The sequence below is a fragment of the Macaca fascicularis genome, chromosome 19 (assembly GCF_037993035.2).
Source record: "Macaca fascicularis isolate 582-1 chromosome 19, T2T-MFA8v1.1".
NCBI lineage: Eukaryota > Metazoa > Chordata > Mammalia > Primates > Cercopithecidae > Macaca > Macaca fascicularis.
Genome location: NC_088393.1, coordinates 56,571,277 through 56,587,530, shown reverse-complemented (window position 1 = coordinate 56,587,530; position 16,254 = coordinate 56,571,277). Strand labels below are relative to the sequence as shown.

General features: G+C 50.1%; 1 protein-coding gene across 1 annotated transcript in view; it reads right to left on the bottom strand.

The window, feature by feature from the left end:
- The window catches only part of SULT2B1 (sulfotransferase family 2B member 1), a 46,875-nt gene that overhangs the window by 5,412 nt on the left and 25,209 nt on the right, over nucleotides 1-16,254 (bottom strand). Inside the window, exons 3-5 of the mRNA XM_005589772.5 lie at nucleotides 7,274-7,482; nucleotides 3,091-3,217; nucleotides 1,365-1,459 (exon numbers count right to left, since the gene is read on the bottom strand). Coding sequence (XP_005589829.3) covers nucleotides 1,365-1,459; nucleotides 3,091-3,217; nucleotides 7,274-7,482 — 431 coding nt within the window. The remainder of the gene's footprint in view (nucleotides 1-1,364; nucleotides 1,460-3,090; nucleotides 3,218-7,273; nucleotides 7,483-16,254) is intronic.

The window sequence follows — 16,254 nt, the reverse complement described above, 5'->3', positions numbered from 1 at the left end:
TTTCCATTAAAAGAAAGTTACCAGGGTGGAAAAAAATAACCACGGAGTCTGCAGGCAAGAGCCATATGCCTTGGGCAAGTTATCAACCCTCTCTGAAATTACAAACCTCCAGTTTCCTCGTCGATAAAATAGGGATAATAACAACATTTGGGAAAACCGTATAAAATTACCTTTTTTTTTTTTTTTTTTCTGGAGACAGAGTCTTGCTCTATAACCCAGCTAGAGTGCAATGGTGTGATCTCGGCTCACTGCAACCTCCAGCTCCCGGGTTCAAGCGATTCTCCTGCCTCAGCCTCCCGAGTAGCTGGGACTACAGGTGCCCGCACCATGGCCGGCTAATTTTTTTGTATTTTTAGTAGAGATAGGGTTTCACCATGTTGGCCAGGCTGGTCTCGAACTCCTGAGCTCAGGTGATCTGCCCACCTTGGCCTCCCAAAGTGCTGGGATTACAGGCGTGAGCCACCATGTCCAGCGAAAATTACCGTCTTAAGATAAACACTGGTTGGCGGGGCAACAAGAGCGAAACTCTGTCTCAAAACTGAATACATTAATTAAATTAAATAAATACAAATAAATAAAGACTGGTTGAATACAGACATTTCATGTGGTTCAATCTTTTTTCTTTCTATTTTTTGGAACAAGGTCTTGCTCTGTCGCCCAGGCTGGAGTGCAGTGGTGCGATCTCAGCTCACCACAACCTCCGCCTTCTGGGTTCAAGTCATTCTCCTGCCTCAGCCTCCTGAGTAGCCGGGACTACAGGCATGTGCCACTGTGCCCAGCTAATTTTTGTATTTTTAGTAGAGATGTGGTTTCACCATGTTGGCCAGGCTGGTCTCGAACTCCTAACCTCAAGTGATCCACCTGCTTTGGGCTCCCAAAGTGCTGGGATTACAGGTGTGAGCTACCACACCTGGCCCTCTCTCTCTCTTTTGAGACAGGATTTTGAGGTGTTGCCCAGGCTGTACAGTGGCACCATCATAGCTCATGGTGGCCTCAACCTCTTGGGCTCAAGGGGTCCGCCCGCCTCAGGTTCTCAAAGCATTGGGATTACAGGTGTGAGCCACTGCATCCGGCCAACCCTCCTGTGTTAAATCTCGCCCCTGCCCATTCCTTGTCTTCCTTCCCACTTGCCTTTGCTCCTTAGCTCCTCTGCCCCGCTAGCTCGCTGTGTGGTTTAGGGATTTTGTCTGTGGTCCTTGCTCACAGGCTCAGGGCCTCTGTTCTGTTCCTGCAGTATCCCCAGAGGCTGGCGCATTGCATGGGGAAGCGGAGGGGTCCTGAGACCCTCGGGAAGGGGAGAGAGAGGGGTGTGAGCAGAGGGCATCAGGCGGGGGATGCTGCACCTGGCGGAGTTGGGGGCTCACCTGTTGCAGCTCCTCGTAGGTGATAAATAGGAAGTTATCTTTGCCCTGCATCCGAAGCCAGCCCTTAATGTGGTCGAACCAGGAGCCAAACTGCACTGTGGGCAGAGGGACAAGTTGGGTGAGGGCCAAGTGACAGGGTCCCCCCAGCCCCACTGAGGCTCATGGGTCTAACTAGCTGTGCCCCACAAACCCCCAGGTCCAGCCCCCAGAGCCCCCACATCTCCACCAAGTTCGGGGGCTCTTCCAACCTGCTTCTCCCCTGGTTGCCCATCTTGGGGTGCTCTTGTCCATCTGTCCATCCAGTCCCCCTCCGCGCACCTGGATTTCCCTCCAAAGCCAGGGACTCTGACAGCAGCAGATAAAGGAACACGTGGCCAAAGGGCGCTGCCTGTCTTAGTACCTGGGGCCTGTGTCCTCCTGTTTCCTTATCTCTCCTTGTCTCTCTCTGACTCTGTCTCTCTTTCTGCATTTACTTCCTTACCTCCTTTTTACTTTTTTAATTTCTTTTTTTTTTTTTTTTTTTTTTTTGAGACGGAGTCTAGCTCTGTTGCCCAGGCTGGAGTGCAGTGGCCGGATCTCAGCTCACTGCAGCCTCCGCCTCCCGGGTTCACGCCATTCTCCTGCCTCAGCCTCCCGAGTAGCTGGGACTACAGGCGCCCGCCACCTCGCCCGGCTAGTTTTTTGTATTTTTTAGTAGAGACGGGGTTTCACCGTGTTAGCCAGGATGGTCTCGATCTCCTGACCTTGTGATCCGCCCGCCTCGGCCTCCCAAAGTGCTGGGATTACAGGCTTGAGCCACCGCGCCCGGCCTAATTTTTTAATTTCTATTTATTTATTTATTTTGAGACGGAGTCTCACTTTGTCGCCCAGGCTGGAGTGCAGTGGCACCATCTCGGCTCACTGCAAGCTCTGCCTCCTGGGTTCACGCCATTCTCCTACCTCAGCCTCCCGAGTAGCTGGGACTACAGGCGCCTGCCACACCCGGCTAATTTTTTGTATTTTTAGTAGAGATGGTTTCACCGTGTTAGCCAGGATGGTCTCGATCTCCTGACCTTGTGATCCGCCCACCTCGGCATCCCAAAGTGCTGGGATTACAGGCATGAGCCACCGCGTCCAGCCTATTTTTTATTTTTTACTTATTTATTAATTTAATTTTTTTGAGACAGGGTCTCACTCTGTTGCCCAGGCTGGAGTGCAAGAGCATGCAATAGCGTGATCTCTGCTCACTGCCACCTCCCCCATGGGCTCAAGTGATCCTCCCACCTCAGCCTCCTGAGTAGCTGGAATTACAGGCGTATGCCACAATGCTTGGCTAATTTTTGTATTTTTAATAGAAATGGGGTTTCACCACATTGGCCAGGCTGGTCTTGAACTCCTGAGTGCAAGTGATCTGCCTGCCTTGGTCTGCCAAAGTGCGGCATTACAGGCGTGAGCCACTGTGCTGGGCCCCTGTCTCTTTTTTGCTGCCCTCTCTCTCAGTCTTTCTGTATCTGAGTTTCTGTCTCTGTCTCCTCTGTCCCTTGCTTGTCCTGCATCTCTCGGTCTCCTGGTCTCTCTCCCTCCGTCTCTTCTTCTCTTGGTTGCCTGCTCTGTCTCCATTGCTCCTTTTGATGCCCTGTGTCTCTGCCTCTCTCCCTTTCTTACCCCTCCTCTGTCCCTCCTCTGCCCATCAGGGTCCTCTGGGGCTCCTCCCCACCCCTCCTGCCTGGCTTTGCCCTGTCCTCACCTTCGCCTTTGAGGAAGTCCCTCAGGAACTGGTCGGGCGTGCCTGGATCCTTTAACTGCCCGGCAATCTTGGAGTAATGATAGAGGGAGACCACGACGTCCCGGGGGTTGCGGCCCATGTAGATCACCTGCGTGCGGATGATGAGAGGGGAGAAGGCGTCAGACGCAGGCAGGACCCCAGTCCCTAAGGCCTCCTGCCCTGGAGACCCCTCTCTTCTGACCCTGAAGCACGAAGGACTAAGGGCAGATTTTTTTTTTTTTTTTTTTTTTTTTTTTAGATGAAGTTTTGCTCTGTCGCCCAGGCTGGAGTGCAGTGGCACGATCTGGGCTCACTGCAAGCTCCGCCTCCTGGGTTCAGGCCATTCTCCTGCCTCAGCCTCCGGAATAGCTGGGACTACAGGTGCCCGCCACCACGCCCAGCTAATTTTTTGTATTTTTAGGAGAGACAGGGTTTCACTGCGTTAGCCAGGATGGTCTCAATCTCCTGACCCGGTAATCTGCCCGTCTCGGCCTCCCAAAGTGCTGGGATTACAGGCGTGAGCCACCACGCCCGGCCTTTTTTTTTTTTTTTTTTTTTGATTCAGAGTCTGACTCTGTTTTGCCCAGGCTGGAGTGCAGTGGTGCCATCTCAGCTCATTGCAACCTCTGGCTCCTGGGTTCAGGCGATTCTCCTGCCTCAGCCTCCTGAGTAGCTGGGATTACAGGAGCGTGCCACCACACCCGGATAATTTTTGTATTTTTAATACAGATGGGCTTTTACCATGTTGGTTACTCACAGGGTGAGGAACCCCTTGAGGACAGGCGGGGTCTTACTCGTTCCTAGAGCCTTAAGCCAGAGCCCCACACACAGGAGGCTGTAGAAATTGCTTGAGGGGATGACGAAGGCATGAAGGGAAGGAGGCTGAGAAAGAACACTTGGCCAGCCGCGGTGGCTCACGTCTGTAATCCCAGCACTTTGGGAGGCCGAGGCAGGTGGATCACTTGACCCCAGGAGTTCGAGATCAGCCTGGACAACATAACGAGACCCCCATTCTACAAAGAATACAAAAATTAGCTGAGTGTGGTGGTGCGTGCCCATGGTCCCAGCTACTCAGGAGGGTAAGGCAGGAGGATCACTCGAGCCCAGGAGGTCGAGGCTGCAGTGAGCTGTGATCATGCCACTGCATTTCAGCCTACATGACAGAACAAGACCCTGCCTCAAAAACAAACAAACAAACAAAAAACCCCAAAAAAAACAAACAAAAAAACACCCCCCGATCCACCAAAAACTAAATGAAAACAGACTTAGAGAAACGTGGCTTCTGGTGTGAGGCCTTGTAATGACGTTGGGGCTCTCCAGGGCTCCCTCCTGATTCCTGTGCTATAGAGGATTCCTTTCTGCCCAGAGAAAGGCCTAGCCCTTGGCCCTAGGTCCTGAGATACTTCCTAATGCCTTGGAATTTTTTGTTTGTTTGTTTAGATGGAGTCTCGCTTTGTCTCCCAGGCTGGAGTGCAGTGGCACGATCTCAGCTCACTGCAACCTCTGCCTCCCAGGTTCAAGTGATTCTCCTGCCTCAACCTCCCAAGTACCTGGGGCTACAGGTGGGTGCCACCACGCCTGGCTAATTTTTGTATTTTTAGCAGAGACGGGTTTTCGCCATGTTGGCTAGGCTGGTCTTGAACTCCTGACCTCAAGTGATCCATCCGCCTCGGCCTCCGAAAGTGCTGGGATTACAGGCATGAGCCACCGTGCCCAGCCTAGTCTTATTTTTTAGAAACAAGGTCTTGTCAGCCGGGCGCTGTGGGTGGGCATGGTGGTGGGTGCCTGTAATCCCAGCTATTTGGGAGGCTGAGGCAGGAGAATTGCTTGAACCCTGGAGGCAGAGGTTGCAGTGAGCCGAGATCGTGCCATTGCACTCCAGCCTGGGCAAGAAGAGGGAAACTCCGTCTCAAAAAAAAAAAAAAAAAAAAAAAAAAAACACGAAAGAAACAGGGTCTTGTTCTGTCCTTGAGGCTGGAGTGCCTGTGGCACAATCATGGCCCACTGCAGCCTCAAATTCCCAGGCTCAAGTGATTCTCCCACCTCAGCCTCCCAAGTAGTTGGGACTACAGGTTCATGCCACTCCATGTAACTAATTCTTAATTTTTTTTGTAGAGATGGGTGTTACTAAGTTGTCCAGCTGGTCTTGGACTCCTGGGCTCAATCAACTGCCCACCTTGGCCTCTGAAAGTGCTGGGATTTCAGGCGTGAGCTACCGCGCCCAGCCCCCTTGCCTGATTTCCAAGTTTGCTTTCATTGTAATTGACTATAACCAGGGAGTCCAGCAGCTTTGCTGAACACTATGAGTTTTGCTAAGTTGTTGAGCCTGAGGGTGGTCTTGGGGACTTCCCGATTGCAGTCCCCCTCTCTGCTCTGACCAAGCTCAATTCCTTGGCCATATCACCCAGTCCTGGGGCTTCGATTAATTACAGAATATATGTGCCACGGAATTGCAAATGGACGTGTCAGCCGAGGTCTCTCCCCTGAGATCCCGATGGGTGCATTTCTGTGCCCACCAGCAGCCACCGCTGGACGTGGGATGGGCCGCAGCAGAGCCCGTGTCTTCCCCCGCCGCCTGCTCCCCTCCCTCCTCCCCTTCCCAGTTGCCCAATCCTGACAGTTGCTTCCGCCGAAACCTTGGAGTCACCCTTGACTCATCCCTTTCTCTCACACCCACATCCAGTCTGTCAGCAAATCCTCCTGGTCTCGCCTTCAAAATACCTCCGTGACCACCACCCTGGTCCAGCCACCTTCCCCTCCCCTGGACCCCGGCCAGCGCCGCCTCTCTGGCTTCCCGGCTTCTGCTCTCTCAACAGTTGGTCCCCATCTGGCCGCCAGAGGGCGCCGGTGAAGCCTAAGCCCGCTCGGGCTCCTCCTCTGCTCCGATCCCTGCTGCGCTGCCGCGTCACTGGGTCACAGCTCAAGTCCTCGCTGGGCCCACGCGGCCCTGCACATTTTGGCTCCTGTTGCCCCCGACCTCGACCTCAACTCCACTCCTCTCCCCACTTGCTCACTTGGCTCCGACCACACCGCTCTCCTTCTTGCACCTCAGATACACCCACCTCGGGACCTTTGCACCTGCTTTTCCCTCTTGCCTGAAATGCTCTTCCTCTGGAGACCTCTGTGGCTCCTACCATCGCCTCCCGGGTTTTTACTCACTGGGCGCCCCCTTGACCTCCTTTTATAATTGCAGCCCCACACTCACCCCTAACTCTATCTCCAGCCCTTCCCCCCCCAGTGTAAATTTATCCCATCAGACATTTTATATATTATATTGTATTATATTCTTATATATTATATATTAAATATATAAATATTAAATATACAAATATTAAATATAAAGTATATTGTAATACTATTATATTATGACATGTAATATTTTATATATATATATATTTTTTGAGACAGAGTTTCACTCCCGTTGCCTAGGCTGGAGTGCAATGGCGCAATCTCAGCTCACCGCAACTTCCGCCTCCCAGGTTCAAGTGATTCTCCCGAGTAGCTGGGATTGCAGGCGTGCGCCACCACGCCCAGGTAATTTTGTATTTTTAGTAGAGACAGGGTTTCACCATGTTGGCCAGGCTGGTATTGAACTCCTGGCCTCAGGTGGTCTGCCTGCCTCTGCCTCCCAAAGTGCTTGGATTACAGCGTGAGCCACCGCGCCAGCACCGGCTTGCTTTTTTTTTTTTTTTTTTTTTTTTTAGGCTAGAGTGCAGTAATGTGATCTCAGCTTAGTGCAGCCTTGACCTCCTGGGCTCAAGTGATCCTCCCACCTCAGCATCCCAAGTAGCTGGGACTACAAGGGTGTGCCACCACGCCTGACTGATTTTTAAAATTTCTTGTAGTGATGTGGTCTCACTATGTTGCCCAAGTTGGTCTCAAACTCCTGGCCCAAAGTGATCCTCCTGCCTCAGCCTCCCAAAGTGCTGGGACTACAGGTGTGAGCCATCACTCCCTGCCAAAGGGCAGGCATTTCTGTGTGTATATTGATCACTGTGCTAGGCATTTCTGTGTGTATATTGACCACTGCACTAGAGCAGAGACAGGCACATAGTAGGTGCTTAACAAATAGGTGCTGAATGAATCAATGTGTTATGCTCCGTCTCCCTGTCACCCCACACACCCATGCATCCCCTCCCAACTGACGCACACCCCTCCTCCCAACCTTGGCCTTGGAGCTGAAGAAGGCCTTGGTGAAGATCTGGATGGGAAGATGGGAGCTCATGAGGCGAGGGCTGTACTGGTCCGGGAGGCTGAAGGCACCCACGATGGTCTCACACCAGGGTGCCCGCTCCCAGATGGGCACGGAGCGGATCCAGGACGGATCCCCGTCCTTCAGGATTAAGCAGATGATCTCGATCATCCAGGTCGTGCCTGTTGGGAGAAATCGAGCAGATTATTTGGGTGCGGGAGGGCTGAAGAGGGAGGATATCATCAGAATAATCACAACAGCATTTATTGAGCAATTTGCCTTTTTTTTTTTTTTTTCCAGGCAGAGTCTTACTCTGTCGTCCAGGCTGGAGCGCAGTGGTGCGATCTTGGCTCACTGCAACCTCCGTCTCCCAGGCTCAAGCGATTCTCCTGCCTCAGCCTCTCGAGTAGCTGGGATTACAAGCACCCACCACCACACCTGGCTAATTTTGTATTTTTAGTAGAGACGAGGTCTCCCCATGTTGGCCAGGCTGGTCTCGAACTCCTGACCTCAGATGATCTGTCCCCCACCCCCCTCGGCCTCCCAAAGTACTGGGATTACAGGTGTGAGCCATCGCACCTAGCCTGACAGCATTTATTGAGCAATTTACCACGTATTTTATCACACTGATTCCTTACAGCTGGCGGAGAAGGCAGGGTTGCTTAACCTCATTTTCAGAGCTGGAAACTGAGCCTCACAGAAACCATGTCGCTCGTCCAAGGGGACAGTGCTAGGAAAGTGGTGCAGGGCAGAGACTGGCGAGCCGTCCACCCAACCCCATTTCAGTTTTCTGCTGGGAATATGGCGTGATGGCCTTTTCTCTTCTCCCCTGCTGCTACGTGTGGGGCCAAGAGACTGGGTCTGGCCAAGGAAGTGTAGGTGGTGGTGATGTGATGTGTGGCTATTTCCAGGCCTGGCCCATAAACGCACACCATGTGACTCCCCACTCTCTGCTCCTGGATACAGAGACTCCAGAGGAGAATCTGGGACTCCCGGGGATGGCAGAGCCATAAGACGGAAGGAACCAAATGTCTGGGAAAGCATGGATTTCCCCACCGCTTCCTTCCACCCTTCCTACACCAACTAGAGTTTATAGGAACAAGAAACAAACTTGGGTTCAGCCACTGAAATTCTGAGGCTGATCTATTAGTACAGCCAGAATTGCTTTACTTATTTATTTATTTTGGGATCAAATCTTGCTCTGTCGCCCAGGCTGGAGTGCAGTGGTGTGATCACAGCTCACTGCAGCCTCGAAATCCCAGGCTTAAGAGCCTTCGGAGTAGCTGAGACCACAGGTGCACGCAACCACACCTGGCTAATTTATTATTTTTATTTTTAGTAGACATAGGGTTCCACTGTGTTGCCCAGGCTGGTCTTGAACTCTTGGGCTCAAGCAATCCTCCTGCCTCAGCCTCCCGAGGTGCTGGGATCACAGGCACCATGTCCAGCAGGCACTGCGTTACTACATGGAGGAAGCTGGAATTGAACCCAGGTGTCCGGACATAAAAAATCTCTGTTCTTTTTACTTTTCACTGCCCACTTTTGAGGGTCACCTCCTTTTTTTTTTTTTTCTTTTTTTTTTCGAGATGGAGTTTCCCACTTGTTGCCCAAGCTGGAGTGCAATGGCACGATCTCGGCTCACTACAACCTCCACCTCCCGGTTTCAAGCGTTTCTCCTGCCTCAGCCTCTCCTGCCTCAGCCTCCCCAGCAGCTGGGATTACAGGCGTTCGCCACCACGCCTGGCTAATTTTTGGTATTTTTAGTAGAGACCAGATTTCACCATGTTAGCCAGGCTGGTCTTGAACTCCTGACCTCTGATGATCTGCCTGCCTTGGCCTCCCAAAGTGCTGGGATTACAGGCGTGAGCCACCACACCCGATCGAGGTTCACCTCTTTATTTCTGTGGGGAGCCACAGAATGTTACCTAGTGGAAAGGAACCTCATCAAGGAGCCAGTTCACGGTTTTGAATTTCAGGAGACCACAGGCTGTTCAGAAGAGGAAACAATTACGTTCACAATTACCTTCTGTTAGTATTCATTGCATTTAATTCTTTTTGAGACAGGATTCCTTTTGAGACAGGATTCCGCTCGGTGACTTGGGCTGCAGTACACTGTTGCAATCACAGCTTACTTCAGCTTCAGCCTCCAACTCCCAGGCCCAAGTGATCCTCCCACCTCAGCCTCTGGAGTAGCTAGACCACATGCACCGAGCTATTTTTTTTTTTTTTTTTTTTTTTTTTGAGATGGAGTCTCACTCTGTTGCCCAGGCTGGAGAGTTCAGTGGCTCTATCTTGGCTCACTGCAATCTCGGCCTCCTGGGTTCAAGCAATTCTCCTGCCTCAGCCTCCCAAGTAGCTGAGACTAGAAGTGTGCCACTATGCCTGGCTAATTTTTGTATTTTTAGTAGAGATGGGGTTTTGCCATGTTGGCCTGGTTGGGCTCAAACTCCTGACCTCAGGTGATCCACCCGCCTTGGCCTTCCAAAGTGCTGGGATGACAGGCATGAGCCACCACACCTGGCCTGCGCCCAGCTAATTTTTTAAAATTTTTGTAGAGATGGGGTCTCACTGTGGTGCCCAGGCTGGTCTGGAGTTCCTGGCCTCTAGCCATCCTCCTGCCTCGGCCTCCCAAAGTGCTGGGATTACAGGCATAAGCCACCACATCCAATCCATTCACTGGCTTTCATTCTAACAACCACCCTGTACCAGTTATCAGTTTACAGGTTGGTGGCTCCAACTTCAGGCCTCTCTCCCGGTGTGTGATATTGGAGCTGGACCCTGTAAACATTTCTCCTCTGCCAGCTAGCTCAGTGTTAAGCCTTGTCAGCAGAGGGCGCTGGAGGAACACTGAATGAGGATGGGGCTCTTCCTGATTCTTACGGGCTTCTCTTCCTCATTCTCACGGGCCCCTCTCAGCGGGATGTTGTGATGGACAGGGACCAGCCCTGCACTGGACACCCAGTGACGTTTACCCCTCCCCGTAGCAAATTTCAGTGGCTGGTTGCACCTCAATGAACTTCTCAGTCACCCAGTGGGCCATGGCCATACCTCTACAGTGAAACTCTAATCTTGGGTGGGGAGCGGTTTGGGCAGGCAAGTCCTTCTTCCCAATTTTTGTCTTCCTCGGGAGTTTGGCTTTAGCCCTAGAGGAAGTGGCTGCTCCCTAGTTTAGTTATTCCTATGTGTGGTGTTTTTGTTTGTTTGTTTGTTTATTTGAGATGGAGTCTTGCTCTGTTCCCAGGCTGGAGTGCAATGGTGCGATCTCAGCTCACTGCAACCTCCACCTCCTGGGTTCAAGCAATTCTCCTGCCTCAGCCTCTCAAGTAGCTGGGATTACAGGTGCGCACTACCATGCCCTGCTAATTTTTGTATTTTTAGTAGAGACGGGGTTTCACCATGTTGGTAAGGATGACCTCGATCTCTTGACCTTGTGATCTGCCTGCCTCAGCCTCCCAAAGTGCTGGGATTACAGGCATGAGCCACCGTGCCTGGCCTTTTGTTTGTTTTTTGTTTGTTTGTTTGTTTGTTTGAGACAGTCTGGCTGTGTCGACCAGGCTGGAGTGCAGTGGTGCAATCTCGGCTCACTGCAACCTCCATCTCCTGGGTTCCAGCGATTCTCATGCCTCAGCTTCCCAAGTAGCTGGGACTACAGGTGTGCACCACCAGGCCCAGCTAATTTTTGTATTTTTAGTAGAGAGAGGGTTTTACCATGTTGGCCAGGCCGGTCTTGAACTCCTGACCTCAGGTGATCCGCCTGCCTTGGCCTACCAGAGTGCTGGGATTACAGGCATGAGCCACCACACTCAGTCGAATTTCCTTCCTTTTTAAGGCTGAATAATATTCCATTGTATGAGTATAGCATAATTTGTTTATCCATTCATTAATCAACGGACATTTGGATAGTTTCAGCTTTTGGTAATTGCAAATAATGTGGCTATGAACATTGGTGTACAAATATCTGTTACAGTCGCCCCACCTAAAGTTTAGCTCTTTTGGGCATATTCCCAGAAGTGGAACTGCTGAGTTTCTATGGTAATTCTAGGTTTAATTTTTTGAGGAACTGCTAAACTGTTTTCCATAGCAGCTATACCATTCTACATGCTCACCAACAGTGCACAGGAGTTCCATTTTCTCAACATCCTTGCCACACTTGGTATTTTCTTCTATTCTGTTTTTTTTCTTTTCTTTTTTTCTCTTTTTTTGATATGGAGTTTCACTGTTGTTGCCCAGGCTGGAGTGCAATGGCGTGATCTCGGCTCACTGCAACCTCCACCTCCAGGGTTCAAGTGATTCTCCTGCCTCAGCCTCCTGAGTAGCTGGGACTACAGGCACCCACCACCACACCCAGCTAATTTTGTATTTTTAGTAGAGATGGGGTTTCTCCATGTTAGTCAGGCTGGTCTCGAACTACTGACCTCAGGTGATCCACCCGCCTCAGCCTCCCAAAGTGCTGGGATTACAGGCATGAGCCACTGCGCCTGGACTATTCTGTTTTTTTTCTTAAAAAAAAATTTTTTTTTTTAATAGAGACAGGGTCTCACTATGTTGCCCAGGCTGATCTTGAAATCCTGGGCTCAAGTGATCCTCCCACTTCGGCCTCCCAGAGTGTTGGGATAATAGGTACGAACCACTGCACCTGGCCACATGTTATTTTCTAAGTAATAGCCACCTAATGTGTGCAAATAATTCTCTCTCTCTCCCTCTCTCTCTCTTTGAGACAGAGTCTCACTCTGTCGCCCAGGCTGGAGTTCAGTAGCACAATCTCGGCTCACTGCAAGCTCCACCTCCCAGGTTCAAGTGATTATTGTCCCTTAAACTCCTAAGTAGCTGGGATTCCAGGTACACGCCACCATGCCCGGCTCAAGTTGTTTTTTTTTTTTTTTTTTTTTTTTGAGACGGAGTCTTGCTCTGTCACCCAGGCTGGAGTGCAGTGGCCGGATCTCAGCTCACTGCAAGCTCCACCTCCCGGGTTCACGCCATTCTCCTGCCTCAGCCTCCCAAGTAGCTGGGACTACAGACGCCCGCCACCTCGCCCGGCTAGTTTTTTTGTATTTTTAGTAGAGATGGGGTTTCACCGTGTTAGCCACGATGGTCTCGATCTCCTGACCTCGTGATCCGCCCGTCTCGGCCTCCCAAAGTGCTGGGATTACAGGCTTGAGCCACCGCGCCCGGCTTTTTTTTTTTTTTTTTTTTCTGAGTCAGGGTCTCGCTGTCTTCCCCAAGCTGGAGTGTTATGGCATAATCATGGCTCACTGCAGCCTCAACCTTCTAGGCTCAGGTGATTCTCCCACCTCAGCCTCCCAAGTAGCTGGGACTACAGGCATGCACCACCACACCTGGCTAATTTTATTTTTATTTTTTTGTAGAGATAGGATTTTGCCATGTTGCCCAGGCTGGTCTTGAACTCCTGGGCTTAAGCTATCCACTTGCCTTGGCCTCCCAAAGTGCTGGGATTACAGGCATGAGCCACTGTGCCCAACTGCAAATAATTCTTTTTTCATTTTATTTTGAGACAGGGTCTCGCCCTGTTGCCCAGGCTGGAGTGCATTGGTGCGATCTTGGCTCACTGCAACCTCTGCCTCCCCAGTTCAAGCGATTCTCATGCCTCAGCCTCCCGAGTAGTTGGGACCACGGGTGTGTGCCACCATGCCCAGCTAATTTTTGTATTTTTAGTAGATATGGGGTCATGTAGGCCAGGCTGGTCTCCTACTCCTGACCTCAAGTGATCCGCCTGCCTCGACCTCCCAAAAGTGCTGGGATTACAGGCTTGAACCACCCCACCTGGCTTGGAGAACAAGTTTCCACAATTTCTATAGAGGAAAATGTAGCCATTATATATCAAAATTACAAATGTACCGACTCTGACCAAGCAATTCTATGTCCAGATATTTGTCCTAGAGATAAATGTATTCAATGCCAAGTACTGCATGTACAAGACATTGTGCATAAAATTTACATTGTATACATAGGCAAAAGATTGAACATTAATATCAATCAGTAGAAAACTGGTTAAGCAAGAACTATTGTATATCCTGTGTCTTGAAATACTATGGAACTGTTAAAAAAAAAAACAAAAAAAAAAAACAAAAAAAACCCAGAAAGTTATTTGTTTAAAGTTCCAAGATGGAACAATGAGAAAGAAAAACAAGCAAAATCCAGGCCGGGTGCAGTGGCTCACGCCTGTAATCCCAGTACTTTGGGAGGCCGAGGCGGGTGGATCACCTGAGGTTAGGAGTTTGAGACCAGCTGGCCAACATGGCAAAACCCCATCTCTACTAAAAATACAAAAATTAGCCAGGCATGGTGGCACGCACTTGTAATCCCAGCTACTCGGGAGGTTGAGGCAGGAGAATCGCTTGAATCCAGGAGGTAGAGGTTGCAGTGAGCCAAGATGGCACCACTACGCTCCAGCCTAGTCGACACAGTGAGACTTCATCTCAATAATAATAATAATAATAATAATAATAATAATAAAACATACTCTGAGAAGACTCTGATAAGAAAATGGAAAGACAAGCCATTGATCGGGAGAAAACATTTGCAAAACAAGTATCTGATCAAGGATCTGTGCTCAGATCATATAAAGAACTCTCAAATCTCAATGATAAGAAAACAATCCAATTCAAAAGAGGAAAAATATGGCCGGGCACGGTGGCTCACGCCTGTAATCCCAGCACTTTGGGAGGCCGAGGAGGGCAGATCACTTGAGGTCAGGAGTTCAAGACCAGCCTGATCAATATGGTGAAACCCTGTCTCTACTAAAAAATACAAAAATTAGCCGGGTGTGGTGGTGCATGCCTGTAGTACCAGCTACTCGGGAGCCTGAAGCAGGAGAATTGCTTGAACTCAGGAGGCAGAGGTTGCAGTGAGTCGAGATCATACTACTGCATTGCAGCCTGGGCGACAGAGCAAGATTCCATCTCCAAAAAAAAAAAAAAAAAAAAAAGGGAAAATATTTCAATAATTTGCCAAAGAATATATTTGTGAGCTTCAAGTCAGTGGCAAGTAACAGAACAAACAAACAGAAAGGAATATATATGATGGCTAATGAGCACACGAAAGATGCTCAAACACCATTAGCTGTTAGGGAAATGCAAATTAAAACCACAGTGAAACACCAGTATGCACCTATCAAAATAGCTTTAGAAAAAAAACTGGCCAGGCACAGTGGCTCATGCCTGTAATCTCAGCACTTTGGGAGGCTGAGGCAGGAAGATCGCTTGAACCCAGGCATTCGAGACCAACCAGAGACCCTTATTGCTACAAAAATTAGCTGGGTGTGGTGGTTGTTAGGGAGGCTGGGATGGGAAGATTGCTTGTGCCTGGGAGGTGGAGGTTGCAGTGAGCCATGATCTCGCCACTACACTTCAGCCTGGGCAACCGAGCAAGACCTTGTCTCCAGTAAATAAATAAATCCCGGTTGATGCTAATCACTGGAGAAGATGTGGGGCAACAGAGGGTCACCTGTTGCTGGGAAGAATGGAAAAAGCCCTTTGGGCTGGCACGGTGGCTCACGCCTGTAATCCCAGCACTTTGGGAGGCTGAGGCAGGCAGATCACCTGAGGTCAGGAGTTTGAGACCAGCCTGGCCAACATGGTGAAACCCCGTCTCTACTAAAAATTAGCTGGATGTGGTGGCAGGTGCCTGTAATTCCAGCTACTCAGGAGGCTGAGGTAGGAGAATCGCTTGAACCCGGAAGGTGGAAGTTGCAGTGAGCCGAGATTATACCACTGCAGTCCAGCCTGAGGGATAAGAGCTAGACTTCGTCGCAAAAAAAAAAAAAACAAAACTTGCGTGCAATGTTCATAGCAGCTTCACTCATAATAAGCCCAGAGAGGAAATAATCCAAATGCTTATCAACTGATGAATAAATAAAATATAGTTTATACATAACATAAAATATTATTGGACCATAAAAAAGAATGAAACTCTGACACATGCTACAATGTGGTTGAACCTTGACAATGTGATGCTCAGGAAGAAACCAGACACAAGAGGCCACATGGTGTAGATTCCATTTCCATGAAATGCCCAGAATAGACAAATCCATAGAAACAGAATGGAGATTGGTGGTTACCAGGGCCCGGGGGGAGGGGATGTGAGGATTGGGAGATGATGGTTTATAGGTCTAGAGTTTCTTGTTGGATGATGATAATGTTCTTTATTTTTTATTTATTTTTATTTTTGAGACAAGGTCTCGCTCTATCACCAAGGCTGGAGTGCAGTGGCACACTCTCGGCTCACTGCAACCTCCGTCTCCCGGGTTCCAAGTGATTCTCCTGCCTCAGCCTGTGGAGTACTGGGATTACAGGTGTGTGCCACCATGCCTGGCTAGTTGTCGTGTATTTCAGTAGAGACGGGGCTTCACCGTGTTGGCCAGGCTAGTCTCGAACTCCCGACCTCAAGTGATCCACCCGCCTTGGCCTCCAAACTGCTGGGATTGCAGGCATGAGCCACAGTGTCCGGCCCACTCAGTGTTTTATTTTTGAGACAGAGTCTCTGCCACCCAGGCTGGAGTGCAGTGGGGTGAACACATCTCACTACAACCTCCACCTCCCCGGCTCAGGCGATCCTCCCACCTCAGACTCCCAAGTAGCTGGGACTACAGGCGTGCACTATGATGCCTGGCTAATTTTTGTATGTTTTGAAGAGAGGGGGTCTCGCCATGTTGGCCAGGCTGGCCTAGGCTCAAGAGATCCTCCTGCCTCGGCTTCCCAAAGTGTTGGGATTATGGGTGTGAGCCACTGTGCTTGGCTGAAAATATTCTAAAATTGATTGTGGTAATGGATGACCACATGCTATTGAACATGGCAAAGTCATTGAATTGTACCCTTTTTCTTTTTGTTAAGACAGGGTCTCACTCTGTTGCCCAGGCTGAAGTGCAGTGGTGTGATCACAGCTCACTGCAGCCTCAACCTCTCCAGCTAAAGTGATCCTCCTGCCTCAGCCTCCCG